Raw genomic sequence first — 12,959 nt, forward strand, 5'->3', positions numbered from 1 at the left:
AGTTAATTGCTTTTATTATACTTATAAACATATTTATTTTTAGTTGGTTTATAATAAAAAATGTTCTTAAGCCAGTACTGTTCATTTATTTATGATTCAGAATTTCTAGCTGATATTCTAGAGCCAAAACAGAACATTCGTAACTTATTTAAAGATTAGTTGAAGATGTTAGTCAGTATCTTAATCACTTTGCCCTCTAAACACAGTTGAGTTCATGCATGCTGGAGGCAATTGACAGTGATATCACAAATATCAGATGCATATTGGCTGAGCTAATTAGGTACTATTTTCTGTGATATCACAAGCACAATATTCTCAGCACACTCGCACCCAGAACACTGAGGGCAAGCCTCAAAATTAAAACACAAATGTGTGACTCAGTAAATATTAACCACTTCTAATTTTTCTCAAATGGAATTCTGGCACAGGGATATTGCTGCTGTGGAATGTTTTTAAGATGAGAGAGGTCATGTGTTGTCAGCAAAAATTAACGAAACATGTATTAAATACTCATTTGGCATAAAATGCATTTAAAAATAATGTGCTCCTACTGGTTCCCATAGTTTACTTCTTGTTGTACTGCAGCTGGAAAAAAAAAAAAGGTGAACACTGGATCATACCCCCCTCCCCCCAAATTCAAAGTCATCTATGCTGTTCCCTGAGACCAGAAACATTTATAAGTGCTGATTTAGGGACTACGTGCTTCTCCGTCCAGCAGAAATGGGGAACCTGACCTATGTGGGTTTTCTAAGAGTGAGGAGCTGTAGATGCTTTGTTGTTGGATGGAGCATAGGAAATCAAGATGGAAATTAACCAAGAAATCCATGTGCACATGCATATATACTATGTAGTTTCCATACATTCAACCTCACAACTACAGAACAGTCACATAACACCAAAACACAAATTTCTTCAAGAACCCAGATTCGTAGACATACATGCTTCTCTCCACAGAAATGATTTCCGAATTTTATCTGTGCTCATCTCATCTCAAACGTTTGAATACTGAGCAGAGATAGAGAGAGATTTGAGAAATTTAATTCCAAAGGGACTTTGATATGGAAGAAAGTTTTCATCCTTAGCTCTAGATCAGGGGTCCTGAAACTGTAGGCTGGATGTGGCCCTTGGAGTTTTCCTGGCCCACTATGTTTTTCCTCTCTCCAGATCAGTCCAGGCACACGGAGCAAAATATATTTATTTTGGCCCATGCCTTCTATTCTGCCATTTTCTCACCATCCTTCCTTTCCTTCTGCAGCTTCAGTCTTAGCAGTTTTCCCCTCTCTTTCCCTCCCGCGAAGCCTTTCCACTACTCAGTTCCTCGTCTTTTCCCTTCCCCCTGGTCACATTGAGCCAAGAATATCCATAACCCCTATACTCCCAGACTGTTGAATGGGTGTGTCTCACTCGGAGCCTCCAGTACCAGGCTGTGTATTGGTGATACCTGACCTCAGTTATGCAGGACCAGAAGTATATGTGCCCTGCTTTGGTGCTGTAAGATTGTGCGAGAAGATGTAGGTGGGGGAAAGAGTAGTAGGGTGAGCAAAGAGAAGGGGTAAAAGAGGAGTGTGAGGAGAAAAAAAGGGAAAATGCTACTGAAAAATGCCATCTTGTCCTGGTGTATGTGATGTTTAGGCGCCAGGACATTTTGGCCCCGCTGCATAGGTGCCACAACATACAAGCACAATTCTCTTCTAGCTTGAGTTCCCTTCTGTCCTACATCCCGGCTGTGCTCGCTTCCCACTTCTCCCCAACAGCGCTGCTGCCTCTCTTAGGAGTTGCAGAGCTGTTGTCAGGGTGTAGCATGTATTCTTGATGACAGGTCTTCAGCATCTGTTGGGAAACCTAGCCCTCTAGAGGGAAGGATTTTGCTATAGTGTCCTGAATGTTCCTGGCATGTGTGATCATATGCCTAATGTGGCAATAGTCTTGGCTTTTGTGATAGTACTATGCACCAGATCATGAGTTGTAGATTAGGCAATGGAAACTACAGCCTCCCCTTGGGTGATAAGAAAGCAAGATCCCAGGCAACTGAAAAGCAGCTGGAGGGGCAGTGGCACTGTTGGGGAAGAAGAAGGGATGGAATGCAGCCAGGGCAGTGGAAAGAAAGAAAAATCAGGCTAGGAGACAGAGTAAGAGAATTGGGTCTAAATGTACAGTGGCACCTAAATGTTCTGCTCCCCTTGTCCTGCCAACTACCCATCCTCCAGAAGACAGATGTAGGGGAAAGCAAGGAATCAGGGGTAGAGCATGACACGGGAATGGGGAGAGATCCAGTGGGGATAGGATGGGACGGGGCAGAGACAGAGCCTGAGAGGGTGGGGGCAGGGACAAACTTTGTCTCCGTGTCATTCTCTACTTTGAAAGCTGTTAATGAATTGGACAGTTATTTATGTTCGAGTGATGCCGGCGATAATGTTTTTATTTTTTGGAAAAACAAAAGTGCTGTCCACACCTGGCAAAATTTGCATGGGGGATCCTGTACATTCTTGATACCAGCATATCTTCTGAGAAGACATTTTCTATTGCAGGAAGGACTGTGGAAGACAGGAGAGCTAGACTGAAGCCTTAGATTGTTGATGACTTATTATTCATCCACAGATGAAAAAACTCATAACAGTGCTTCATAGGTCACATTTCTCCCCACTAGGGCATACAGAATGGGTTGTATTTTGTACCCCTGGACATTTTAAAAGAGTGGATTAGGGCTCCTTGGGGTAGTAGAAGTCAGCTATTGTTGGGGTTGGAAGGGTAGAGGGTGGTGGTGGGGTTATTATAGTTGCTTGTTTTTATTATTGTTTTCTATTTGTGATTTATAAACAGTTGCACAGCATATTGTTCCTTTTTATACTTTAATAACAAGATTTAAACATAAAATCATAAATGTTTGAGGCTTCTTCAGATGAGGACAAAGCTGGCGGGGATGGGGACAAAACCTGTGGGGACGGGGATGAAGACGGAATGGGGACAAACTTTGTCCCTGTGTCATTCTCTAATCGGGTTCGGATTGTCTGCTCTGTTTGTAGGATCCATGTCTCCTACTTCACTCCTTCCCCAGTGTTTCAAATCACTGAAAGGATCAGACACAGTTCCCCTTCACTCTCATTCAGCAAGCTCTTCTCTGAGAGGGATCACAACCATCTTTGGCCTCTTGATGATCTGAAATATTCTACATGGCCCTTCGTGTGAAAAGTTTAGGAATCCCTGCTCTAAATTCCTACACTATTTCCCTAGGGATCCTAGTTACTTGTAGAATCCAGGACAGTCCCCCTCCCTGAGTGATAGAAACAATCAATTCATATGTAAACTTGTTTTCAAGAAACAGTTTTGTGCTATAAGTTTTCTCCACCATTTTTTAAACACGGTAGTCCAGAATGTAGATCACTGTTGAGTTCCAGTCCTGATTTAGGCTCTTGTTCCTCTGGCAGGGAGTCCCTGTTTTCCATTCACAGGGTGAGCTCCTGTTCCTTGGACTGGAGGTACTGCAGCACTTAGAGATCCATGTTTGATTCCTAACACAAAGTACCTTCGCCTTAGAATGGGAGCGCTCGAGTGGTAGTGCTCAACCCTCAAGGGAAAGGGTGAACAGCCAACTTACAAAGCTTGTAAGCAACTGGAACAGTATTGGAAGTCTCTTTCAAAGGAGCTGTATCCTGATTTCTCAGTCAAAGAAAGATGCTGCTCAATGACAATGGGATACAAAGCTCAGGATGTGTTAATTTTTCATCTGCTACCACATCATTGGGCACCATACTAGTGTGAAAGAATAACACATTCTGACCTTCTTTCTCCATTCCCCTTTTGCATTAACCCTGAATGCTCACAGACTCCCTAGTGCTTCCCCTACACGGATCTTACGACCACCAGCCACAGTGAAATTGAAGTGTCGGGGTCCTTCAAAGATTAGAACAATGGTGGATCCTAGATTGAACTCTCCAAGGCTGGCACCTTTGCCCATAAATATGCCAGCTGGCCTGCACTGCTCATTGTAGCTGCAGTCATGATAATGCCCTTTCACGTGACGAGCACAATTTGTGTGCAGTTCCTAGTAGTAAGAGGAAATAAAAATAGAATTAGTTACCATAGTGATATATGATCATTCCCCATTTCTGTCTTAATATTCTTATGTTTTATCATTCTCTTGCTCCAGTGTTAACACTACACAACTCCATCCCTCTGGCTTCAACATAATAAATTCAATAGGGCAGACCAATGGTTCATCAAGTCCAGCATTCTGTCTCCAGCAAATCTTAATGGGGAGAGCCATTACCTGTTCTGTATGCCCAACTCTTTGCTCTAAAAGGTGGCTAATAGTTGCTAATACACATGCCCAAACCTTTTTAGGTGCATTTCACCAAGTGAGAGTGCCTGCTGTGGAGCTTCCGTCCGTCCATATGCATAGGCACAAAGACACACAAGGAAATGCACGCAAACACACATAAAAAACAAACATGCATGAATACATGCACACACAAAAACACACACCTCATACAGGCTCTTTAAGATGTATTTTCACAAGTCCCTGAACAGACATGCGTGATTTTGCAAATGCAGGATGAGGAAAAGCACCATTTTGTCACACTATCCCCTAGATTCTATGCAGGAGACCAAAATTTCAATGCATATCCAAGATGCCCATGCAACTAAATTGCTTTGCTTAATGTGCACTTAACTATGAATTAGTTGACCTTAATTATTCAAGTTAATTGGCATTAATTTGGATTTGAGCGTGCATCTGCCTGCATGCTATTCTATAGCGCACAACTCATAAGGGGGCATGGCCAGGGGAGTGGCAAAGGTGGGTCATGGACATTCCAAAAATTTGCATGCAGTATTATAGAATAGGGCCATTTATGTGCCAAAATGCCATGAGTTGGGTGCTGAAATTTACACCAGACTTTAGACTTGGGAATTGGCTTCATGTGCTAAGCACTAATTTTTCAGTGCCATTTACAGAATTCCCCCTAAGGGAGAGATTCTATATATGGCGCCTAAAAACTCGGCGTGGAAATCAATATTGAATAAGCATATTCTATAAGCGGCACCTAGATTTAGGCACGCTATGTAGAATATGCTTAGTTGATATCTCAGTGCCTAAAACTATGCACCTCCATTTACACCAACAAGAACATGGCATAAATCCCAGTGCATGGATTTAGGCGCAATGGACCACATTCTATAACTCAGCATGTAAATTTTGGAACACCCATGAAATGCCTATTTCCCTACCTATAACCACGCCCCTTTTACCTGCACACACAAGTTAGGTGCACTGCATTATAGAATGTGCTTAGTGAGTTGTGCATATAAATTCTAATTACTGACAATTAGTGCTCATTTCTTGTTAAGAGCTGTTATGAATGCTGATTAGCTTGTTAAGTCAATTAAGTTACACACATTGTTATAGAATACACTTGGATTTTGGTAAATCTTTAGGCGCGCTATATAGAATCGGGGGGGGGTAAGTGTGCACTTTTCAACTTGTTTAATCCTTTTTTTTTTTTTTTTACTTTAAATTTTTATTAAGTCTTTTGAAATATCTTTAAACATTTGTATCAAGACCATACAATATACATCCACTTATGTTTCCATTTCTTCTCAAAGTCTCAACATATTAACTGTCCAATTAACTTATATAGCCTACATTGACACATCTTGTTCATTACACACATCTCAAAATACAATACCCTCCAACCTTGTTCCTCTCTATATTGTCCCCAATTTTACTTTCCGCCTGCCTGTCACAGGTGGTGGTGGGATCAATCATGCCCCCCATCTTTTCTCTATCCCTCCCAACCCCCCTCCCTCTCTTTCAACCCTGAAAAACTATTTAACTTTCTGTCACCTCCCTTCAAATATTTATGGGATGTCACAGTGCAGATTAGATGGGCTTTGCAATGGCAATAAGTTTCTTTTCTGTGTCGATGCTCAGAGAGTCGCATCACTCAAGAATTCAACTTTTATATGTTTTTTTTTTTTTTCTCCCCCAGAAACCCACCTAAGGATGCATTGGTCACATCTCTTAGGTTGTACTTTTTTTTTTTTTTTACTTTAAATTTTTATTTTACAACCTTTGAAAACACTTTGAAACATTTGTGTAAACAGTCCAACGAGTATTCACCTCATATGGATCCATTTCTTTACATCTTCCTACTATATTGGCTGTCACACTAGCTTTTTTTTTTTTTTTCTTGCTATTTTCACTCCATTCTTTTATTACCATTCCCACCATCCATGTTCCACTCTATACTATTTCCAACTTTATTTTTGCTCCTTAACTAACACAGGTGGTGAAACCCACTTTACCCCCCTATCTACCCCCCCCCACCTCTCCCCCCCTCCGTCAGTCCATTTGTCCTGAATCAATCCCTCCCCCCCCCCCCCTTCCTACCTATCTCCTTTCCCTGGAATGTATCCTCGTTCCCTTATAATCCCTCAATCATTTGCAGTCTTGCCCATCCCCTTTTTCTTTGGGGCTCACCCTCCCTTCTGTATACTGTTCCATATGCCACAAAAGTCTCACTTTGATCTTCCAATCTTCTATTTTCGGGGGGGGGTCTACTGATTTCCAGCAGCGTGCGAGGAGGCACTTAGCCGCTGCCAATCCCCACCGCATCAATTTACTCTCCTCCCACTCTTCTCGCTCATTATACATTCCTAATAAGCATTGTCGCAGCCCACACACCAAGGATATTCCCATCGTGCGGGCCAGCGCTCTCATCACTGCCTCCCAAAATGGTACCACCCTCCCACATGTCCACCACACATGTAGAAATGTGCCTTTCTGGCTTTTGCATCTCCAACACATGTCTGATGCTCCTGTGTACATCTTGTTTAGCCTCTCTGGGGTATAGTACCATCTTGTAAGAACCTTGTATGCGTTTTCCTGTATTAGCGCACAGACCGAGGCTTTTTGTACTTCCCCACATATATTTTCCCATTCCCTCTCTGTAAATTGGTATTTCAGATCCCTCTCCCAAGCTTCCTGAAATGGGTATTCTTTATCCTCAGCCCCTTGGAGAAATCTGTATATAACCGATATGGGTTTTGGGACTCTCCCCAGTAATATCCACAGATTCTCTAAACTTTCCTTATCCCTGGGGTGTCCCCTCTTCCACCCCTCTTTATCCATAAAGTGTTTTAATTGCATATATGCAAATCTCTCTGCCTCTGGGATCCTATATCGGGTTGTCACCTCTTCAAAACTCATTATTCCACTCCCATGCAGCACGTCCCTAAATTTCACTACTCCCTTCTGCTCCCATCTTGCAAATGCTGCATTTTCCCTGCCCGCCCCAAACTTGGGTTCCCACCTTATGGATGCCATAGACGATACTCCTTCTGTCCACCCCCACCATTTCCTTATTTTCCCCCACAATTCTATTAGGTGCAATAGATATGGACTCTTATCTCCCTGCTACCCTTTCCCTATAGAATCCGTTGTCCACAGTAGTGATCTCAGGCTTCTTTGTGGCCAGTATGACTGTTCCACCTGTACCGCCGGTTTCTTTATCCCCCTTTCCCAATCTAAGATCATCCTCATTTGACCTCCCCAGTAATACCACTCCAGATTTGGGACTGCTCTCCCTCCCCTCCCCACTTCACCCCATAAAATTCTTTGCGCCAGTCGCGGTTTCTTATTTTCCCATATAAATTTCATTAAGGAGCTTTGCAGTCTCCTAAGAAATGGCTTCGGTACCGCTACAGGCAGTGCTTGAAATAAGAACAATATGCGCAGGAGCACATTCATTTTAATCACCGCCATTCTCCCACACCAGGAGAGCCATTTATTTTTCCATCTCAACAAATCGTTTCTAATCTGCTCCTGCAAACGGCCGTAATTAAGTTGAAATACTCTATTTAAGTTCCCTGGTATCTGTATCCCCAAATACCTAAGTTTATGTGGTGTCCATTTAAATTGTACCTCTCCCTCACCATTGATTCTTCCTCTTTATGCAGTGATATTCCCATGATCTCGCTTTTTTCCATGTTTATTTTCAACCCTGCATATCTACCATACTCTTCAAAAATCCCTTGAATCACCGATAGCTTCTCCCCCGGGTCCTTCACATACAGTAACATATCGTCCGCAAATAACGCTATACGGTGTTCTCTCTCTCCTCTCCTCATCCCTTTCAGTTCCGGATGCTCTCGTATCTTTTCTGCTAACGGCTCTATGTATAAGGCAAACAAAAGTGGGGACAGCGGGCACCCTTGTCTAGTCCCCCTACTTATTGGGAAAAAGGCAGAATAACCCCCATTGATATTCAATGTTTAATCCTTTTTTTTAATCTTTATTTAGAACCAGTAGACAGGATGAACAGCCAAAAGCTAATGAGAAATACATCAACAAGAACAACAACATAAAGATTATAGAGAGGAGGAGATTACAGTCCATATATTGGCACCAACCGGACTACCCTGGCACAAAAGCAGGGCCGCCGAGATGGGGGGGGGGGGGGCAAAATTCCCCGGGCCTCCAACTTTATCTTTTGTGCAGGGCCGCAGAGAGACAAGGCCGCCGCTGCCACCCCCGATCTCACGTGCCTGCCTCCACGGCTCCGGGCCCCCTACATTCAAAGCGGCAGTCGCAGATCGCCTTCCCTCCCTGTGTCCCGCCCTCGCGGAAACCGGAAGTTACATCAGATGAGGGCGGGACACAGGGAGGGAAGGCCAGAAGAGAGGCGATCTGCGACTGCCGCTTTGAATGCAGGGGGCCCGGAGCCATGGAGGCAGGCAGGTGAGACTGCGGACTGCAGCGACGGGGGGTGGCAGCGGTGGGGGGGATGGAGCCGGGCCACCTTGCCCCAGCCTTGTCTCTCGGCGGCCCTGCACAAAAGATAAACTTGTTTAATCCTAGCTATATTCCGGCCGTAGTCACACCTGTCAGCAACAAATTCTACCACTTCATTGTGCATAGACAGAAAAAATGCCTTCATAAATTTGTTTAAATCTGCTACTACTTTCATGGCATGTTCAATAGTCCTAATATTATTTCAATATCTGTTCCCTGTTTATTTGTTCCACACCATTTATGAGTTTAGAAACATCTATTATATCCTCTGTCAGTTTTCTCCAAGCTGAAGAGCCCAATCCTGTAAATTGTTCCCTTTACCATTTGTTCTATTTCTTTGTACTTTTTTTTTAGTTTTGGTACATCTTTTATGAGATTAGATGATCAGAACTGCACACAATACATAAAGGAGCTGATGTGCTAAGACGTGGCATCTTTTTTAGCTGGGCCAGATAGCAAAGTTTCTCTCCAAATGTATAAATAAGGAGCACCACAGCTGCTCCTTATTTATAAATTTACAAAAACTTTGTCTGTAGTAGACTGTGCAGGAAAGGGTAATACAAAGAAGTGCTGACTACATTTGGCTAATTTTTCACAAAACATAAGAACATCCTGGATCAGGCCAATGGTCCATCTAGCCCAGTATCCTGCTTCCAGCAGTGGCAAATCCAGGTCACAAGTACCTGGCAGAAACCTCCATGCTACAAATGGCAACATTCCATGTTACAGATCCCAGGGCAAGCAGTTGTTTCCCCATGTCTGTCTCAATAGCAGACTATAGACTTTTCCTCCAGAAAACCTTTTTTAAACCCAGATATGCTAACTGCCATTACCACATCCTCTGCCAAAGAGTGCCAGAGTATAACTATTCTTTCAGTGACAAAATATTTCCTCCTATTTCTTTCAATGTTTTTTTTTTTTTTTTTTTGGGGGGGGGGGGGGGCATTTTGCATGGCTTGTTTTTTTTTTTTTTTTGGGGGGGGGGGGGGGTGTTGTTGCTGCTGTTGTTGCATTGACTAGATTTAGAGTCCATAATGTAAGGATCTCAAAGGAGCCCTGGTTTTTAGCTCCCAATCTCACACCCATTGCTTCAATGAGCAGACCAATTAGTAAGTTAGTAGTACTAATAAACATGGGAGAAAATTCACAGGTAGTTGTACTTCAGGACTCATGCTATCAGAATCCCAGCACTGGTTGACTGGAAGTGGTGCAAAGAAAAGCTACAAAAATGATATGGGATTTGCGTTGCAAACTGTACGAGGAGAGACTTCCCGACCTGAACATGTATACCTTGGAGGAAAGAAGAAACAGGGTTGACATTCAAATATTTCAAAGGTATTAATCCGCAAACAAACCTTTTCCAGAGACAGGAAGTTGGTAGAACTAAAGGATATGAACATGTTGAAGGGGGGCAGACTCAGGAGTAATGTCAGGAAGTATTTTTTCACAAAAAGGGTGGTAGATACGTGGAATGCCCTCCCATGGGAGGTGGTGGAGATGAAAATGGTAATGGAATTCAAACATGCGTGGGATAAACACAAAGGAATCCTGTTTAGAAGGAATGGATCTATGGAATCTTGGTGGAGATTGGGTGGCAATGCCGGTAATTGGGAAGCAAAACCGGTGCTGGGCAGACTTCTACAGTCTATGCCCTGATTGTAACTGAATAGATATGGATGGGCTGGAGTGTAAATTTTAAGGGGCTTCGATGTTAGCTTCAGAACTTTTAGTACAAGAACAGTGCTGGGCAGACTTTTACGGTCTGTGCCCTGAGAAAGGCAAGGACAAATCAAACTCGGGTATACCTTACCCCTCCCCTTATGCTCCACCCCTTTAACCCTTTCCTTTTCTTCTAATTCCATCCCTTCGGTGCAGATTACGATCTTAAGAAGCTAGTCATTTCTAGGATAGACATGATTTAGAAAAACTACAAATTTCAGAATTAAATGAAATTTAGAAATCAAAGTTTTTATTTACTAAAACTAATATTGGTTCATTCTTGATTTAACATCATCAGGAAGAGATGCTCTTGATATGAAAAAAAAAAGACAAACATTTTCTTTAATTTCTCAGACTGATGGGTAGTGTAGGACCAAGGCACTCAAAGCACAAGAAGATCTACCTAATGGAGGAAGATTTATCAGAGAAGTCATATAGTCAGGGGGGTGAGCCTAATCGAATTCTAAACACAAAAGTACAGTTTGAATTGAACTTGAGTTTTGGACTGGGAGCCAGTGCAATGACTTTAGAAGTGTGATGAACCTATCAAACGTTTTCACATCACATTTCTAACTATTCCTTTCCCTTACGCTCCACCCTTTCACCCTTCCCCTTTCTTCTAATGCTACTCCCTCCTTTAAACCCTGCCCCCTCAGTCCTACACTCTCCTGCTCTAGCACTGCCTTTCCTTTCCGCCTGTCCCTTCTCTGAAACTCTGCCAAACTCCACCGGCTTAGGGACTCCTGCTAACTCTCCAGCACTTCTCTCCTTCAGACCTGTCAAGTCTCCTGCATTCAGTGGGAGACTCCCGCTTTTGCGGATCATCTCTTGCACTTCTGCTGAGGAGGCAAGGAATCAGCAGCCTCCCCCTCCACCAGCAGGAGAAGGCGTGTTAATAAGACGTCATCTCCTGCTGCAATGGGACCAGCCTCATGATGAGAGTTGCAAAATCTCACAGCTGTTATCACCAGACTGGTTCTGTGGCAGCCTTAGATAATGTTATATTAAGACATCTCCTGCTGCTGTGGTGGGGGGCAGCTTGTTGGTGCCATAGCTGTGGAATTGAGGTGTGCCAGGGGTGGAGCAGGAGGTGAAATGGGTAGGGCTGGGGTGTGTCACAGAATCTTCCTCTCAAAAATCAGGCCTTCTTGGCAGCTCTGCTCCCTCGTTTCTGTCAGTGGAACCCAGGAATCCCACCAGCTTTTCAGCACAGTTCTGGCTCTTCTGCTGGTAGAACTCTTTAAATTTGCTGCTCCTCTCTTCTTGTTGGTTGAACCTGTGGACTCCCACCAGTTCTTCAGTGCTGCTGCTTGGCCTCTTCTGCAGTCAGGATCTGTGGCCTCCTGCTGGCTCTTCACGTTTCCCACTTCTTTGCTCTGTTTATTTGTGCACACACTAACAGACAGATGAGTATGGACAGATAAATGAAAAGACAGATGGGCCTTCCCCAGTAGCTGCTATCTCTTAAGCAAAATGTGCCTAAAAAGCACAAAAAAAACAACCTCCAGCAAAGATGCTAAAAGCCACAACCAGGTCAAAATTCAAGCATGAATATGACAGACACTAGGAATCATTGTGAGGCTGTGACAGTACAACAGACAGGCCCAAATAGCAAGACTGAGTGAACTAAGTGATCCTTATCTGCCTACACCTTTGATGGACCCAATATTCCAAAATGATTTAACTGAGCATGAGAGGGTCCTGCCTGATGGTGCGCAAGTCAAGAGGGGACATTCAGCGGCACTTAACTGGACAGTGCCGCTGACTATCCATTCTGACCACCGTGGCACTCCAAGGGCGGAGTATGGGTGGAACCTGGAGTTATGCAGTTACCAGCAGTATTCAGTGCTGGAACCCACATAGCTAACTGGGCAAATAAGATTGTATAAACAGTAGTCCTAACTTTGCCTGGTTAACTATGTGGGCATGGCACTGAATATTGGCCATACACATATAACATCTAGATAATCAGGGCCAGTGCCCGGATGGGACCTGGCTCTGAATATCCAGGTTCGATTTAGCCAGCAGCAATCAGGGTTTATAAAAAATGCTTGCTGCCACCAACTGAATATTAACACCTATGTTTCTAATTGAGCTGGACCCAAATCAGGCAATTCCATCATCTCAGAAACCAGAAGAGGACAACTAAACTGACTAAAACTTCATTCTCAGTCATAATGCCCACCATCACATGCTCAGGCTTTGATAATGTGATCATAAAACCTTCCCATTCAGGACATGTTTCTTTTGTCTTCCGCAGAATACATCCAAAAGATGAAGTGCCCTCTGTACTAAGCACTTCCCCTAGGTACATGAGAGAGAAAGCCTTTAGGCTCCTGAAAGTTTTAAAGTTGACAGTAAAGTTTATACTTCCTGGAGTATACAAAAAAGCATATTTGGTTTCAAATCTTAATGATTTCTTTATTAAAGTTTGTGAAAATGCATTCTA

The 12,959-nt window shown here is 43.3% G+C and overlaps 1 protein-coding gene across 4 annotated transcripts in view; it reads right to left on the reverse strand.

Moving 5' to 3' along the window:
* Positions 1-3,410: 3,410 nt before the first annotated feature.
* The window catches only part of LOC115474697 (phosphatidylserine decarboxylase proenzyme, mitochondrial-like), a 55,395-nt gene continuing 45,846 nt past the window's right edge, over positions 3,411-12,959 (reverse strand). For all 4 annotated transcript variants that reach the window (XM_030210310.1, XM_030210308.1, XM_030210309.1 and 1 more), the window contains one exon: positions 3,411-4,042. In XM_030210310.1, the coding sequence (XP_030066170.1) occupies positions 3,818-4,042 (225 nt within the window). In that variant the 3' untranslated portion in view covers positions 3,411-3,817. The remainder of the gene's footprint in view (positions 4,043-12,959) is intronic.

Source organism: Microcaecilia unicolor, chromosome 7, assembly GCF_901765095.1.
Source record: "Microcaecilia unicolor chromosome 7, aMicUni1.1, whole genome shotgun sequence".
NCBI classification, from domain to species: domain Eukaryota; kingdom Metazoa; phylum Chordata; class Amphibia; order Gymnophiona; family Siphonopidae; genus Microcaecilia; species Microcaecilia unicolor.